The sequence below is a fragment of the Osmia bicornis genome, unplaced genomic scaffold, assembly GCF_907164935.1.
Source record: "Osmia bicornis bicornis unplaced genomic scaffold, iOsmBic2.1, whole genome shotgun sequence".
Lineage (NCBI taxonomy): Eukaryota > Metazoa > Arthropoda > Insecta > Hymenoptera > Megachilidae > Osmia > Osmia bicornis.
In genome coordinates, this window is record NW_025791230.1 from 23,916 (window position 1) to 43,756 (window position 19,841).

Below are 19,841 nucleotides of genomic sequence, written 5' to 3' on the forward strand. Positions count from 1 at the left end.
CACTGGGTCATTGTGCCGACCCTAACCACTCCAGGAGAGAACACGTTACGGTGAACAGCTGATCTCCGGGTGGGTTCACTGAACTCACTCAACTGCACGATCGCTATCACTGTTTAGACAATTTCTTTTTTCACTTCTAAATATTCTCATTCAATTGATACCGACGTTAGTGGTACTTCTCCTTACGTACAAATAATTTTTGGCCCCGATAGGGGCCGATTGTGTCAAATAAATAAATATTACCGACATTTGCGGTAGTTGTTTCTACGTTTTCCAATTTTTTGGTGGCCCCGAAAGGGGCCGATTTGTCACAGTTGAGCTTCTATTAAAAATATGGCTCCACGAGCCCCCCTTCCGCTGCAACACAGGCTTCTGCCCTTTTTTTTATGTTTCGCCGCACTCGTTGCAGCATCGCTGGGGTTATACAGACAGCAGCGGCGTGTATGCGCGCCACTACTTCCGCGGGGGAGGAGATGGACTCCCTATACACGTGGTTCTGAAATAGTAAATAAAAATACGAAATGGTGAATATGTGTACGTACGTATCAAAAAATATTTTTAAAGTAAATTAAAAGCTGTAACAGCATACGTACCTTTAAGTATCCTCAGAAAAAAAAATCCAGCGGATTCAGATCCGGTGATCTTGGGAGCCACGCAACAGGACCCCCGCGGCCAATCCACCTGTCCTGGAAGGCTTGACACAAATGAGCGCGAACATTTGCGGCGAATTGTGCAGGTGCACCATCATGTTGATAGAAGATGCCCGGCCGAATATCTGAAGGAATTTCCTCCAAGAGATTCGGAAGGACATCTTCTAAAAACACTCTGTACGATGAGCCGTCCAATCTATCAGGTAAAATGTACGGCCCAACGATAAAATCACCGCAAATTCCGGCCCATATGTTAATTGACCAGCGCACTCGTCCTGCTCGTGTTCTAATCGCAAACGGATTCTCATCGTACCACACGTGCGAATTGTGGGCATGGAAGCACCCCTCCCTGGTGAAGAGGGCTTTATCAGTCCATAAGACGCGCTTGCAGAACGATGGGTTCCGCGCGATTTCCCCCAACAACCACCGGGAATATTGAACTCGCTGGTTGTAATCCTGGGGATTCAAATGTTACACCCGCACATATTTATACGGGTGAAACGCGTGGTCCTTGAGTGTCCTATGTACCGTGCTCTGGCTGACACTAAAATAAAACATAGAAATTACATAATTAAAAGAAAAATTATGTTTTCATAAAAGAAATTGTTATACTTTCATTTTATAATTATGATTTCTTTCATATTGAAGCTTACCTCAAGCGCTGGCTGACATCTCTGATGCTGGTAGTGCGGTCTTTTTCGAACTCGTGCAATATTGCATCGGTCTCATTAACGGCGCGTTCCGTGGTGCGACCCACATCATGCCGCTGCGGCATTAATGAGCCGGTGCAATATGCACGATTCGCCAGCATTCGGAAGCTTTTTGGCATTGGGGGTGTTTTCCTCGCCATAACGTTCCCGATAGATTCTTGCTGCAGCCTCCGCGTTGCAATCAGCTTTTGCAAATACAACAAACATGTTGTAGTACTCTGCACTAGATCTTGCCATTTTACTTATTATCACTTCAACTGTCTGACTTGGAATGGGACTGAGAGCTTTAGCATTTTCGAGGTGGGAACAGTTTTAACGCGGGAAGGGATATTCCTAGAATTTAACAAATTTAGAATATTTGGAAAAAGAAGCTAGCATTCTTACGTACGCGATGTGCAGTAAAACGATACTTTTTTTCAATCACTCTGATTTCAAATACTTGCAAAGCCAGCGAACGAGTGCGTAACATGATATGAGCTTCAATATCGGTGAGACAAAAATGAAAATTTTTCATTTTTTTTTAAATGAAACTTTTACTACTGTACTTGTAAGGTTCTCCTGATTAAAAAAAGACCAAACACAACATAATTTGAATTATAACTACTTATTTATTTATTTGCATGATATCTTAAGTAAATGAGTAAATATCATGCAAATTATATCGTGTTTGGTCTTATTTTAATCAGAAGAACTTCACAATTACATGGGAAAAAGTTTCATTTAGAAGAAATAAAAAACAAAAAAGTTAATATTGTCTTATCGATATGATTTTTTTCAATCCCTTTAATTCTCGGACCTCCCTTTTTCGCTCTTTGTCTTTATCTAGGTTCTCGATTACTCTCAGTTATCGAAACCGGTTTATGGCCACGTGCGTCACAATATTGGCAAACATAGAAAAGGACAAAGAGCGAAAAAGACCTCGCAGTCGCTCCAACAAACAGTAGCAGTCCCATTTGAAGTTGGCAAGGAACAGCATTAACGTCGTCAAAACGTTATGAAGTAGTGCGGAATATTAAATATTAAATGTTAAATAACGTGACAGGGGCCACCCGAACAGTGTATTACAGCGGAAGGGGGGCACTTGGAGCCATATTTGTTATAACTCACCTGTGACAAATCGGCCCCTTTCGGGACCAAAAATTATTTGATCGTACGGAGAAGTACCACTAACGTCGGTATCAATTGAATGAGAATATTTAAAAGTGAAAAAAGAAATTGTCTAAACAGTGATAGTGAGCGTGCAGTTGAGTGAGTTCAGTGAACCCGCCTGGAGATCAGCTGTTCGCCGTAACGTGTTCTCTCCTGGAGTGGTTAGGGTCGGCACAATGACCCAGTGGTAACAAACCGTTTTCATTGCAACTGGGTCATTTACGGACGAATGGGTTAGTTTTATTTACATTAATTTTGAATGTTTTTCAATTTAACACGTTTATTAGTTATTCTATTTGAATCCTTTTTTGATTATGTGGAAACTGTTTTTATTTCCAAATCGTATATTTGTATTTCCATATTTTTTCAAAAATGATTACAAAGTATTTTTTTTTTAAATTCCTATAGTACACTAATAAAAGTGTTGAATCAATTCGATTTATTCATTCTACATGAACAACGATTCATCACTTTGTTCATTGTTCATGAGTAATCAATAATTCGATACAATTATTCTTTTCTTTTTTTTATTCATTATCCGATGCAACTTCTACTCAACGAATCTCATCATACCGACGTAGTGCCGAGGCACTTGATCACGACCGCGCGGAACATATCCAACACTCTCGTGGTTCGGCCCGCGCTAACGACGCGCTCTGATTGGCCAGTGTTTTTCGTTAATAACTCGAAAATGAAGCCTTAACCAACATGTTGGCAAAGGAAAAAGTTGTTTAGAATGACCTCAGCAATCATCCCTCTTCCGTTCCTACCCCAGTTCTGGGACACCCTGTATATCTACATTGGATATAATGTAATATACTGAGCCTTCACACAGATCAATGTAATTTTGGTAACAATATCATTATTACTATATCTACATTAGATATAATGTAATATACTTATCCCTTCCCACAGATCAATGTACATATAATAACAGTTTCTTTATTACTATATCTACATTAGACATGTAATATACATTTAATAAAAATATCATTATTACTATATCTACATCAGATGTAATGTAATATACTGATTTAATCCCACAGACTAATGTACATTTAATAACAATATCATTATTACTATGTCTTCTTTAGATATAATGTAATATACTGATCACGTCCCACAGATCAATGCACAGATTGTAACATTATCGTTATTACTATATCAACATTAAATATGTAATAAACACTTAATAACAGTATCGTTATTACTATATCTACATTAGATCTCCTGCAATATACTCATTCCTTCCCACAGATCAATGTACATTGAATAACAGTATCATTTATACTATATCTACATTGGATATAATGTAATATACTGAGGCCTTCCCACAGATCAATGTAATTTTGGTAACAATGTCATTATTACTATATCTACATTAGATATAATGTAATATACTTATCCCTTCCCACAGATCAATGTACATATAATAACAGTTTCGTTATTACTATATCTACATTAGATATGTAATATACATTTAATAACAATATCACTATTACTATATCTACATCAGACGAAATTTAATATACTGATTTAATCCCACAGACCAATGTACATTTAATAACAATACCAATATTACTATATCTACATTAGATATAATGTAATATAATGACCCCTTCCCATCGATCAATTTACATATAATGGCAGTATCGTTATTACTATATCTACAGTAGATATGTAATATACATTTAATAACAATATCACTATTACTATATCTACATCAGATGAAATTCAATATACTGATTTAATCCCACAGACCAATGTACATTTAATAACAATATCATTATTGCTATATCTACATTAGATAAAATGTAATGTAATGATAGCTTCCCACCCATCAATGTACATATAATGGCAGTATCGTTATTACCATATCTACATTAGACATGTAATATACATTTAATAACAATATCATTATTACTATATCTACATCAGATGTAATGTAATATACTGATTTATTCCCACAGACCAATGTACATTTAATAACAATATCATTATTACCATATCTACATTGGATATAATGTAATATACTGATCCCTTCCCACAGATCAATGTAATTTTGGTAACAATATCATTATTACTATATCTACATCAGATGTAATGTAGTATACTGATTTATTCCCACAGACGAGTGTACATTTAATAACAATATCATTATTACTATATCTTCATTAGATATAATGTAATATACTGATCACTTCCCACAGATCAATGCACAGATTGTATCATTATCGTCATTACTATATCTACATTAGATACATAGTAAACACTTAATAACAGTGTCGTTATTACTGTATCTACATTAGATCTACTGCAATATACTGATTCCTTCCCACAGATCAATGTACATTGAATAACAGTATCATTTATACTATATCTACATTGGATATAATGTAATATACTGATCACTTCCCACAGCTGAATGCACAGATTGTATCATTATCGTCATTACTATATCTACATTAGATATGTAATAAACACTTAATGTCCGTATCGTTATTGCTATATTTACATTAGGTCTACTGCAATATACTGATTCCTTCCCACAGATCAATGTACATTGAATAACAGTATCATTTATACTATATCTACATTGGTTATAATGAAATATACTGATCCCTTCCCACAGATCAACGTAATTTTGGTAACAATATCATTATTACTATATCTACATTAGATATAATGTAATATACTGATTCCTTCCCACAGATCAATGTACATTGAATAACAGTATCATTTATACTATATCTACATTGGTTATAATGAAATATACTGATCCCTTCCCACAGATCAATGTAATTTTGGTAACAATATCATTATTACTATATCTACATTAGATATAACGTAATATACTGATTCCTTCCCACAGATCAATGTACATTGAATAACAGTATCATTTATACTATATCTACATTGGTTATAATGAAATATACTGATCCCTTCCCACAGATCAATGTAATTTTGGTAACTATATCATTATTACTATATCTACATTAGATACAATGTAATATACTGATCCATTCCCACAGATCAATGTACATATAATAACAGTTTCGTTATTACTATATCTACATTAGATATAATGTAATATACTGATAGCTTCCCACCGATCAATTTACATATAATGGCAGTATCGTTATTACTATATCTACATTAGATATGAAATATACATTTAATAACAATATCATTATTACTATATCTACATCAGATGTAATGTAATATACTGATTTATTCCCACAGACCAATGTACATTTAATAACAATATCATTATTACTATATCTACAGTAGATATAATGTAATATACTGATCCCTTCCCACAGATCAATGTAATTTTGGTAACAATATCATTATTACTATATCTACATCAGATGTAATGTAGTATACTGATTTATTCCCACAGACCAATGTACATTTAATAACAATATCATTATTACTATATCTTCATTAGATATAATGTAATATACTGATCACTTCCCACAGATCAATGCACAGATTGTATCATTATCGTCATTACTATATCTACATTAGATACATAGTAAACACTTAATAACAGTGTCGTTATTACTGTATCTACATTAGATCTACTGCAATATACTGATTCCTTCCCGCAGATCAATGTACATTGAATAACAGTATCATTTATACTATATCTACATTGGATATAATGTAATATACTGATCACTTCCCACAGCTCAATGCACAGATTGTATCATTATCGTCATTACTATATCTATATTAGATATGTAATAAACACTTAATGACAGTATCGTTATTGCTATATCTACATTAGATCTACTGCAATATACTGATTCCTTCCCACACATCAATGTACATTGAATAACAGTATCATTTATACTATATCTACATTGGATATAATGTAATATATTGATGCCTTCCCACAGACCAATGTACATTTAATAACAATACCATTATTACTATATCTACATCAGATATAATTTAATACACTGATGTAATCCCACAGACCAATGTACATTTAATAACAATACCATTATTACTATATCTACATCAGATGTATTTTAATATACCGATTTAATCCCACAGACGAATGTACATTGATTAACAATATCATTATTACTATATCTACATTAGATATACTGTAATATACTGATCTCTTCCCACAGATCAGTGTACATATAATAACAGTATCGATATTACTATATCTACATTAGATATAATGTAATATACTGATCCCTTCCTACAGATCAATGTACATGTAATAACAGTTTCGTTATTACTATATCTACATTAGATATGTAAGATACATTTAATAACAATATCATTATTACAATATCTACATCAGATGTAACGTAATATACTGATTTAATCCCACAGACCAATGTACATTTAATAACAATACCATTATTACTATATCTACATCAGATGTATTTTAATATACTGATTTAATCCCACAGACCAATGTGCATTGAATAACAATATCATTATTACTATATCTATATCAGATGTAATGTAATATACTGATTTAATCCCACAGATCAATGTACATATAATAACAATATCATTATTACTATAACTTCTTTAGATATAATGTAATACACTGATCACTTCCCACAGATCAATGCACAGATTGTAACATTATCGTCATTACTATATCTACATTAGATATGTAATAAACACTTAATAACAGTATCGTTATTACTATATCTACATTAGATCTACTGCAATATACTCATTCCTTCCCACAGATCAATGTACATTGAATAACAGTATCATTTATACTATATCTACATTGGATATGTAATATTCATTTAATAACAATATCATTATTACTATATCTACATCAGATGAAATTTAATATACTGATTTAATCACACAGATCAATGTACATTTAATAACAATATCATTATTACTATATCTACATCAGATGAAATTTAATATATAGATTTAATCCCACAGACCAATGTACATTTAATAACAATATCATTATTACTATATCTACATTAGATATAATGTAATAAAATGATCCCTTCCCACCGATCAATGTACATATAATGGCAGTATCGTTATTACTATATCTGCATTAGATCTCCTGCAATATACTGATTCCTTCCCACAGATCAATGTACAGTGCATAACAGTATCATTTATACTATATCTACATTGGATATAATGTAATATACTGATCCCTACCCCCAGATCAATGTACATATAATAACAGTTTCGTTATTACTATACCTAAAATAGATATAATGTAATATACTGATACCTTCCTACAGATCAATGTACATATAATAACAGTATCGTTATTACTATATCTACATTAGATATGTAATATACATTTAATAACAATATCATTATTACTATATCTACATCAGATTAAATGTAATATACTGATTTAATCCCACAGACCAATGTACATTTAATAACAGTACCATTATTACTATATCTACATCAGATGTAATTTAATATACTGATTTAATTCCACAGATCAATGTACATATAATAACAGTATCGTTATTACTATATCTACATTAGATATGTAATATACATTTAATAACAATATTGTTGCGACGGTGAGAAGTTCCCGCTCTTTCGACGCATCGACCGCTTCTTGATATATCGAAAGAGCCATCGACTGCCCCGTCCGAAGCTGTCGTCGAATCATAACGTGAAGCTATCCCTTGTTTCGAGCGGAAACACGTCACCGGATGCTTGAAGTTTCTTAGACAACCGCGCTTCTTTTGAATATCAGATTGTATCGGGAAGCCGAACTGTACGGATCTATTGCTAAACCAATTGTGTAACTGAAATATAGACAGTCTAGTTTGCTCCTGGTGTATTCATTTAACTATGGAAAGCGCGAGCTCCACTCCCCGGCGCAACATTGGCGCAGTCGGTAGGACGATAAGAACTCGATCTTCAGCCGGGGACCAGGGTTCTCCGGAGACTTTGGAGACGCTTTTCGAGGGCTTGCAGAGGAGCATCTCGACGCAGTTTAGGGAGCAGCAGCGCGCATTTAACTCTCGATGGGAAAAGGAGCGCTCTCGCGCGGAAGAGAACGGCTTCTTCAGCGATCCAGAAGCTGCTGGAAGAGCGGATGACAGCGATGGAGAACAATTATCAGGTGCTATCGTCCAATTTCCAACTATGTTTAGAAAAGTTTTCGGCCACGGCAGTCCGTGATGGAGATCGCGAAGCCCTTCTTGTTAGTCCTTCCACTTCTGCTGGCCTCGCGATACCCCAGCCCTCACCTCCGGTCTCTCAACAGGAAATGTCTGGTGTGTCGCGGAACGTTTCCGATTTAGGCTACGTTCTGAAACCACCAAAGTTTGATGGTAAAACTAACTGGGAGGAGTTTAAACTCCAGTTTGAGGCGATTGCAGGGGCGAATCGTTGGGATGAGCCAAGAAAGGCCTTGGCCTTGGTCACATCACTCGAGGGACCGGCGCGGAGTGTTTTGACTTCTCTTTCCGTTGAAAAACAGACTGATTTTCCCGCGTTAATTTCGGCCCTTGCGTTCCGTTATGGAACGAAAAATTTTGAGAACCTCAATTATGTTAAGTTTCAAAATTATAAACAACGGAAAGGGGAATCTATTTCCGATTTAGCCACGGAGATTGAGAGGCTAGCACAGGCCGCTTTTTGCGAATGTCCTTTAGAAATTAGAGACAAGCTTGCTGCCTCACAATTTGTTTCCTCGCTGGCTAATGAGGAAATGAAACGGATGCTGAGGCTCGGAGGTTTCACATCTCTCAGGGCTGCTGTTATCAGGGCTCTGGAGATTGAAGCAGTCGAGTCAATGGCTAATGCGCCCGTTACAAAAAAAGAAACATTTACTAAACCGGTTTATTCTTCGGAGAGGGATTCCGGAAGGAGAGAAATGAGAAGACCGGTAAAACGGAAGCGTGAAAGACAGGAGATGGAATGCTGGAATTGCAAGGAGAAGGGTCATATGTGGCGGAATTGTTCGAAAAAAAAGAAAAGAAGAATTTTCAAGAAAAAGGGAAATCACATCCTCAGGACGGTTTGTAAACCCGAAAATTTTGAAGAATGGATAGAAGATCAACGGAAAGACGAGGAAATTGGTTTTATCTACGAAAGAAAGAGAAAAGGACATAAACCAGATTGGCAGGAGGTTTCCGCTCTTTCTTCTGGGGCAAAGTTTCTCTGGGCACTTTGGGACTCTTTAGAAATTCATCAGGATTTATTATTTCGAAGATGGGAGTCTGTTGATGGAAAAGAAGCTGAAAGACTATTGATTGTACCGAAGAGTAAAGTCGAAGAGGTTCTGCAAGAGTGCCACGATGCGTCCTCTGGAGGACATTTCGGAATACGTAAGACCTTGGCCAAGGTTCGACGGCGGTTCTTTTGGCTTAGTCACCGAAGAGATGTGGAAGATTGGTGTCGTCGATGTCATCGTTGTACGGCGAAGAAAGGTCCTTCGGGGAAGGGAAAAGGACTCATGAAAGTCTACAACGTAGGGGCACCCTTTGAGAGGATCGCGCTCGACGTTGTTGGTCCCTTACCAAGGTCTTCTTCTGGAAACAAGTACGCGCTGGTTGTGGTGGATTATTTCACGAAGTGGCCAGAGGTGGTTCCGCTTCCGAACCAGCAGGCGACGACAATTTCCACGGCCCTGATGAGGGAGGTGATAAGTCGGCATGGAGTACCGTTGGAGCTTCATTCTGATCAGGGTCGCAGTTTTGAGTCGACTGTCTTTAAAGAGTTGATGAAGATTTTGGGGATAAAGAAAACGAGAACTACTCCCTTGCACCCTCAGTCAGATGGACTCGTAGAACGGTTGATACGGACCTTGATGCAGTATTTATCCCAATTTGTGGCGGAACATCAAAAGGATTGGGATGAGTGGATTCCGACGTTTTTATTGGCCTATCGTTCTTCTCGACATGAAATTACTCAAAATAGTCCTTCAATGCTTCTGATGGGACGAGAGTTACGTTTGCCTTTGGATCTGCTCAGAGGAACTATTGCCTCGGAACATAAAGAAGAAACTGTTTACATCGAGGAGACCAGAAAGAAGATTGAAGAGATTCACAAATTCGTTCGTCATCGTATGCGAATTTGTGCGGAAAAGACAAAATCCTGGTATGATTCTTTTGCAAGGCCAATTTCCTTTATTCCTGGGGACAAGGTGTGGTTTTACAATCCCCGAAGAACGAAGGGAAAATGTCCTAAACTCCAGTTTGATTGGGAAGGACCGTATGAAGTGATGAACCGGTTAAATGACTTAATCTACCGCATATTTCGCTCCCCAAAATCTAAACCGAAGGTGGTTCACGTGAATCGTTTGGCTCCATATGAACATTCACGGGGAAGAAACACCTAAATAGGGAAGGATCAAGAATAGGAGACTGAGGAGGGTGTTTCTGACGTCCTCGACCTAGAAGAAGACGCTTCGTCGCACAAAGCCAGGGTGAAGTTTCTTTCGGCCACGGTAAACTTGCTGGCTACGCGTGTCTAAACGATGGAGGAAGTGTTGTTCTCTTCGGAGGAAGAGGGCATCCCCTCAGCCGGTATCCCGTTTATTTTGATTTTTGTATTCGGGGTTCTGGTCATCGGACTACGTAGTTGTGGTATGCTCCGGACCACCAGTCCATCGAGGAAAGATTTTGCTTGATGGCTGGGGAGCATCCCCCGGTAGAGTGGACCGGTTGGACTGGAATTTCTTCATCCGAGAAGACATCAAGAGGAAGGCGTGAAGGCCCAGGAATCAAGAGGAAGGGCGAGGAACTGTCGGAACCTCCTCGAAGAAAGAAGAGTGCTAAGAAGAATTTGAAATCGAAGAAAGAAGAATAGGAAATTGGAGCGGTTTCTAAGTTGAATTGTTAGCACTGAACCGGCGTCTTGCTCAGGGTTTTTGAGTGGTTTTCCCCTGGGACGAAGGACGAATGTCAAGACGTTAGCTGCCTGAGAGGGCCACTTAGGTAACCTCCTTTCAGGCAGAGGTACTAAAGAAGAGGTTAGCATCCATGGAAGACTGACAGCCCGAGGTTAGAGACTATGACTTGATTTGGCTTATTGATCGGCCTACGCGAAGATGGTAACAAGTATGAAGATGCCTGCGGTCGGGTCGACCGCTCATTGAAGGAGGGGAGCAATGTTGCGACGGTGAGAAGTTCCCGCTCTTTCGACGCATCGACCGCTTCTTGATATATCGAAAGATTAGTATATCTACATCAGATGTTATGTAATATACTGATTTATTCCCACAGACCAATGTACATTTAATAACAATATCATTATTACTATATCTTCTTTAGATATAATGTAATATACTGATCGCTTCCCACAGATCAATGCACAGATTGTAACATTATCGTCATTACTATATCTACATTAGATCTACTGCAATATACTGATTCCGTCCCACAGATCAATGTACATTGAATAACAGTATCATTTATACTATATCTACATTGGATATAATGTAATATACTGATGCCTTCCCACAGATCAATGTAATTTTGGTAACAATATCGTTATTACTATATCTACATTAGACATGTAATATACATTTAATAACAATATCATTATTACTATATCTACATCAGATGTAATGTAATATACTGATTTAATCCCACAGACCAATGTACATTTAATAACAATATCATTATTACTATATCTACATCAGATGAAATTTAATATTCTGATTTAATCCCACAGACCAATGTACATTTAATAACAATATCATTATTACTATATCTACATTAGATATAATGTAATATACTGATCCGTTCCCACAGATCAATGTATATATAATAACAGTTTCGTTATTACTGTATCTACAATAGATATAATATAATATACTGATAACATCCCACAGATCAATATTCATATAATAACAGTATCGTTATTACAATATCTACATTAGATATGTAATATACATTTAATAACAATATCTTTATTACTATATCTACAACAGATGAAATGTAATATACTGATTTAATCCCACAGACCAATGTACATTTAATAACAGTATCGTTATTACAATATCTACATTAGATATGTAATATACATTTAATAACAATATCTTTATTACTATATCTACATCAGATGAAATTTAATATCTTGATTTAATCCCACAGACCAATGTATATTTAATAACAATATCATATTATATCTACATTAGATACAATGTAATATACTGATACCTTCCCACAGATCAATGTACATACAATAACAGTATCGTTATTACTATATCCACATTAGATATGTAATATACATTTAATAACAATATCATTATTTCTATATCTACAACAGATGAAATGTAATATACTGATTTAATCCCACAGACCAATGTACATTTAATAACAATATCATTATTACTATATCTACATTAGATATAATGTAATAAAATGATCCCTTCCCACCGATCAATGTACATATAATGGCAGTATCGTTATTACTATATCTGCATTAGATCTCCTGCAATATACAGATTCCTTCCCACAGATCAATGTACAGTGCATAACAGTATCATTTATACTATATCTACATTGGATATAATGTAATATACTGATCCCTACCCCCAGATCAATGTACATATAATAACAGTTTCGTTATTACTATATCTAAAATAGATATAATGTAATATACTGATACCTTCCCACCGATCAATGTACATATAATAACAGTATCGTTATTACTATATCTACATTAGGTATGTAATATACATTTAATAACAACATCATTATTATTATATCTACATCAGATGAAATGTAATATACTGATTTAATCCCACAGACCAATGTATATTTAATAACAGTACCATTATTACTATATCTACATCAGATGTAATTTAATATACTGATTTAATCCCACAGACCAAGGTACATTTAATAACAATATCATTATTACTATATCTTCATTACATATAATGTAATATACTGATCACTTCCCACAGATCAATGTACATTTAATAACAATATCACTATTACTATATCTTCATTAGATACAATATAATATACTGATACCTTCCAACAGATAAATGTACATATAATAACAGTTCCGTTATTACTATATCTACATTAGATATGTAATATACATTTAATAACAATATCATTATTACTATATCTACATCAGATGTAATGTAATATACTGATTTAATCCCACAGACCAATGTACATTTAATAACAATATCATTATTACTATATCTACATCACATGTAATTTAATATACTGATTTAATCCCACAGACCAATGTACATATAATAACAGTTTCGTTATTAATATATCTACATTAGATATAATGTAATATACTGATACCTTCCCACAGACTAATGTACATATAATATCAGTATTGTTATTACTATATCTACATTAGATATGTAATATACATTTAATAACAATATCATTACTACTATATCTACATCAGATGAAATTTAATATACTGATTTAATCCCACAGACCAATGTACATTTAATAACAATACCATTATTACTATATCTACATCACATGTAATTTAATATACTGATTTAATCCCACAGACCAATGTACATATAATAACAGTTTCGTTATTACTATATCTACATTAGATATGTAATATACATTTAATAACGATATCATTATTTCTATATCTACATCAGATGTAATGTAATATACTGATTTAATCCAACAGACCAATGTACATTTAATAACAATATCATTATTACTATATCTACATTAGATATAATGTAATATAATGATCCCTTCCCACCGATCAATGTACATATAATGGCAGTATCGTTATTACTATATCTACATTAGATATGTAATATACATTTAATGACAATATCACTATTACTATATCTACATCAGACGAAATTTAATATACTGATTTAATCCCACAGACCAATGTACATTTAATAACAATATCATTATTGCTATATCTACATTAGATAAAATGTAATATAATGATAGCTTCCCACCCATCAATGTACATATAATGGCAGTATCGTTATTACCATATCTACATTAGACATGTAATATACATTTAATAACAATATCATTATTACTATATCTACATCAGATGTTATGTAATATACTGATTTATTCCCACAGATCAATGCACAGATTGTAACATTATCGTGATTACTATATCTACATTAGATATGTGTTACGTCGCGAGCGAGTTACGGCGCGCGACGTACAAAATATAAAAGAAAAAGAGAAAAAAAGAAGAAAAGAAATGTTGAATTAGAAAATTTGATGATTGATACGGATCAGGACGGTATTTTCGCTGCCACCAGTCCCGATCGCGCTCGACGATGTTAGGTCGTTAACGATCGGAACAATTAAAAAGAATCGTTTAATTTTTATAATTAGATTCGGAAGTTGTTGTATTGAGTTCGTCAATGCTCTAGTCCCATACGGGCCCCTCGTGTGAATTCGTGCAGGAAGGTAGACGTATTAATAAGGAAATGTTAAAGGTGTTTGAATGCAAATGATTAAAAATTTAAATATGGGTAAGATGTGTATAATTGTAAGAAAAATAATTACAACAAAAAGTTATTTAACAATGCGTACGAGCTGTATGAAATATATGAATAGAGAATTAGAAAATAACAGGTTAGAAAGAATGTTAGATCAATGTAGTTACTTGAAATGAAGCTTTAACAGAAAATTGACAAAACTGTTGACTTTAAAGATCGCGATTCGAAGTTCGGTGTTTGTTTGTTTTATTTTTCTACGATCCGAGAAAGGACGGTCCCAGTGGGATACTTCCAGGACTAACAGTCTCGTGGGCCGTCTTCACGCTCGTGTAAACGAAAAATGATTTTGTTGATTACCTCGTATTTTGAACGGAACAATCTAGTTGGAATACTTCCGCGACTAACTGTCCCTCAGATTGCCGTTTTGCCCTCACTCGACACCAGATCCGTTGTGTTAACGAAAATATAAAATGTGCAACTCACCAATTCGATGTAATACAATATTTGCAATACTTTAGGTTTCCTTTTTTTTTTTATACTCTGATGATGGTCTGAAATCTGGAAAATCGAAGAGAGGATGAGAACCAGTTACACACGCACTACGCGTTCGCGTTTGAGCCCTTGTTAACGGGGTTACGGATACGAAATACAAATACGATATTCAGAGTACGACGCGACGCGAAAAAGAAATATTATTATTAACGCACGATTTAAAATAGAAAGAGAAAAGGATAGAATATTGAAAAGTGTGAAAGATTTTACGTATCCGTTTGAGTCCTTGCCACGAAAATCGCGAACCGAAACACTCTCGACACTCTGCCTCGTTACACGGAGGAACTTTGCCGAGCAATCTAATTACGCGATATCGAGACAACTCTATCTCCACGCGGACACGGGCTCCCCGACACACACCTTGTGATTTTTCGACGAAGAGTGATTTGCCTCAGTCAAGCGATCGTATCTCAGGGTTCGACCCGCGATCATGGGCCCAAAGTGGGGACATCATTTGGCAAATCGGGGTACGTGTCGAAGGGGAGAGCCCGCGCGTATTGGTTTCGTCTAGGCGCGTTTCCCGAGTTCTCATCCCTCCCTGACCTTCCTCTGACTCTGTCTAATAGTTGACCATCTTTCTCTTTTACCCCTACAGCGCTTCATGAATTTAGTGCGTCGCAATTTCTATGTCTTCTAGAATCTTCCAAATGCTTTAATTTAATCTTATTCGCTTTCAATTAATTAACGAAGTCGGTACAAACGAATCTCTGGTGTCGATTAACATTTTATTTATGTCAATTACTATAATATTCGCGTAATAATAGTATTAGGGCTTTTTGATTCATTCGAGGTATTTTTATAATCGATGTTTGTTTTATTACACGCGTTTCCCGGCTTCCGTGACAAAGAGATTGATGTTTTAATTTCAATTAGTTTCGTGAACATTTTATTCGCGTTTTCATAAGTTCACGCATATCGAATAATATACATATATCCGTTAACATGTTCTTGGAATTCGTTCCAGAACATTGCTTGGCAGTTTTTGTTGCCTATTTGTGACAATACGCGTTTACGATCCCCGTCGACCGTTGTCTCGAACGTTCCTAAACGTTCGTCGACGTTTTCAAACTCTCAGTGGTTGTCACGCAAACCTCGCTTTTCATTCCATTCAGATCATTCTATAATATTTCAAACAAATCACTCTCATCCTTTATGACACTCATTCTCCCATGGAAGGAACGGCTGACGCATGCTTTACAGGTATGAGAGGTATCCGCTTGTAAAATGGGGCGAAAATCGCGTTTTCTTTATTCTGCGCAGTTAAGCTGGGATTCCTCCATGTGCGTCGCACTGCTTAACCGCGCGGCGAAGGATGTTTATGATACCTCTCCTTGACCTCAACGGTTTCGAATTTCTGTACATTTTCAAACGTAGTTCCAACGGCAATCGTCCCAAGGAAGATTAGTTTATATTATTTGAAAGAGCCAAATATAGCCTTCTTTGTGTTCCTCGCCTGGGATACTTCCAAGTGCGTCGCACTGCCGAGGCACACAAATTAGGTATACTGGAAAGTAGCTATTGAAATGAAATAAAAGAGTAAAAAGGAAAAGAAAGGTCAATTTAAATCTCAAACTCCTTTCTCGTGTTCTCGTGTGGAATACCTTCACGTGCATACGCACCCGACGAAGAAGCACGAGATCGGAGGAGCGCGAACAGAAACGGAAAATTTAGAAAAATCAGGGCCTTCCTTGCATCCCTCACGTGGAATACTTTCAAGTGCTACGCACCCGATGAGGAACGCAAGGTCGGGTTGGTGAAAATCCAGCCCGGACGTAACAATACCCCCCCCTTAGAACCATTGCCGTCCCCGGCAATGTGGGGGTGCGTACGCGTGGTGGTAACGCGACGCGTCCGCCCTCCCGCGTTTACGCTAAAATAGGCTGATACGCCCGATCGAAGAAAACCCGAAGCAATAGGGATTGTCGGACCCTCGCGAATCGATTAGCGCCCGTTTCGCCCACCCACAAGCTCAACACAGCGGATCTTCCTTCTCGGCGTACTATTTCGGTAGCGCCTACAACGGTTTGTTGCGTCACCCCCTGGCAACCTTCGACGTTAAGGCGCGTAAGAGCCGGGCAACCCCTTACCACTTGGCACACATCTTCATCGGTTATTCCAGAGGAGTCCCTACACTGGACCTCCTGCAAGGTCCTTATTGACCCTAGGGGTTGAATGCCTACCGAAGGGTGCAGATTGCACAAATGTATTTCCCACAGTTTATGTAACGTCGTCAGTTCTTCCAGGGCGAACTGCCCGCGTATATTAGAGCAACCTGACAGATCCAATCGCTCAAGTTCTTTCAAGTGTTCCCCAATTTGGACTAGTAGGGAATTCGACACCCAACCGCAGAAACGCAAATGCAGGGTATGGAGACGAGTGAACGCCTCCGCTAACGAAGTTCCCGCATTCGCTGGTCCTATGTTCAGCTCTACGTACGGTGCTTGTAGGTCTTCCGGCACCTCAATATCCTCTAGCTCCGGATCTAACATAATAGGATCGAAACTTATTCCGATGATCCTTAGGTCCTCCAAGGTGGTGTGGAGAGCCTGATTTGCAACAAGCTGATGCAATGGCTCTTCTGATGTCAGTCCGTCGCAGTGGGAGAGCTCGAGAGCGGCGAGAGCGCTTAATCGACTTAATGCGCCTGCTAACGGCGTCGGAAGCACCGACGGACACTGGCAGAGCCGCAAGGTCCTGAGTGCCGGGGTCACCTGAAGCAACGACTTCCCCCGGAACTCCGTTGCTTTCGCCTCGAAATCCAGGAGCTGCGTCGCCGCTCCAAGCAACCCCGTTAACTCCGGATCCAAGCGTCCATGACAGGGTCCCAAAGAAATCCTTCGCAAGTTCGCGGCTATCGGAATTAAGTCGCGTATCGCGGGAGGACGGATCGTTGCTCCGGATAAATCGACGTTAGTTAAGAAGGGGCAACCCCTTACAGCGATAGCAAGTGCCTGGGGGCTAAGGTTGCCGGTCACCGCTCGATCGGATAGGTGTAGGCTGTCAATATAGGGGCCCATCCTTTTGATAGCCCAATAGAAGGTGTCGGTCGTCATTCGCCTACCAAATTGATATTCGGGCCAGCGCCAATCCTGCAGGTCAAAATCGTGGATGGTCGAATACGAGGCGAGAGCTCCTGCTCTCCAACCCCGGCACACACACTCCATGCGTGCACGATCCTTGAACTGGAGGAAGCGAGCGATGCGGGTTACGACCTCCGTCGGCAACGGAGGGGAGTAAGGGCGCTCCCAACCCGGAAACGGATCTGGCCGCGGCCTTGGCTGCAGCAAGTTCGCTTCGTGCCATGGATCTGCCTCCTTCACCGTCAGTTTCCGCTTATGCAGCGTCGGGCAGGTATCCTTAGCCCATCGGATGGACGCCATAGCTTCCTCGCAGGATGGGAAGGTCACAAACGCCATCGTCCCGGTCGGCTTACGGATAATAACCGCATGCTCCGGATGATAGTCCTTGAAAATCCTCATCAGCAGGTCTTTCCGCGTAAACGGGGCCAAGTTGGCCACGAAAACGCGCCTTCCCTGGTTTTCCTCCTTCCTGGCTCGATATGTCGTCATCGTGATCGGCTATAAAGGACGCAAGATACATAGATAATATTCGCGAAATTAACATGAAGGAGACGAAAAATCATTAACGCTGGTATATTGATTATTCGAGCCGCTCCTGTAAAGAAACTGTACAAAATAAATCGCAATGCATCAGTCGACCCTTCCACGGAGTCTTGGTTGTCCCTTCGTCGAATCATCTGGTTCTAAATTTCGAGCAGAAAGCCGACTGTGCATAGTTTCAAGTCTTTCCTGTCTTCCAGAATTTTAATTTATCTAAATGCCTAGAAAAAAAAGTTGCCCATTTTATCCTTTAACACAACGTTATTCTTTGGTGTAATTTCTATTATCTCGTAGGGACCGTGGTACCGTTTGCCAAACTTCCCTACCCTTGGCTCAACCAGGACGTATGCCATGTCCCCAACTTGACCCTTGAATGGATGCGCTCTTGCATCATAATATGATTTCGATTTGATCTTTGCTCGATGTAAGTTACTTCCTGCGATTTCCTGCATTTCGCTCAAACGGTCATTTAAGTCGCGTATATATCCGTCGTAAGTCGGAAGGTCGTCATTTGCAGAAAACGCTGTAGGGCATCGTGCACGCTTTCCATAAATTAATTCGAAAGGTGTAAATTTCGCACCCTCATGCACGGAAGTGTTATTTCATCATTATATTTAATCCCACAGACCAATGTACATTTAATAACAATATCATTATTGCTATATCTACATTAGATAAAATGTAATATAATGATAGCTTCCCACCCATCAATGTACATATAATGGCAGTATCGTTATTTCTATATCTA

At 37.6% G+C, this 19,841-nt stretch overlaps 1 protein-coding gene across 1 annotated transcript; it reads right to left on the minus strand.

Annotated features, from left to right (window-relative positions):
* Nucleotides 1-17,338: 17,338 nt before the first annotated feature.
* On the minus strand, nt 17,339-18,889 carry LOC123988891. Its single transcript, XM_046289649.1, has one exon. The coding sequence runs from the start codon at nt 18,887-18,889 to the stop codon at nt 17,339-17,341; it is 1,551 nt and encodes a 516-aa protein (XP_046145605.1).
* Between the last annotated feature and the right edge of the window lie 952 nt (nt 18,890-19,841).

Bases quoted from the DNA above. Each gene is read 5' to 3' on its own strand.
- LOC123988891 (XM_046289649.1), bottom strand. From the start codon at position 18,889: ATGGCGTTTGTGACCTTCCCATCCTGCGAGGAAGCTATGGCGTCCATC.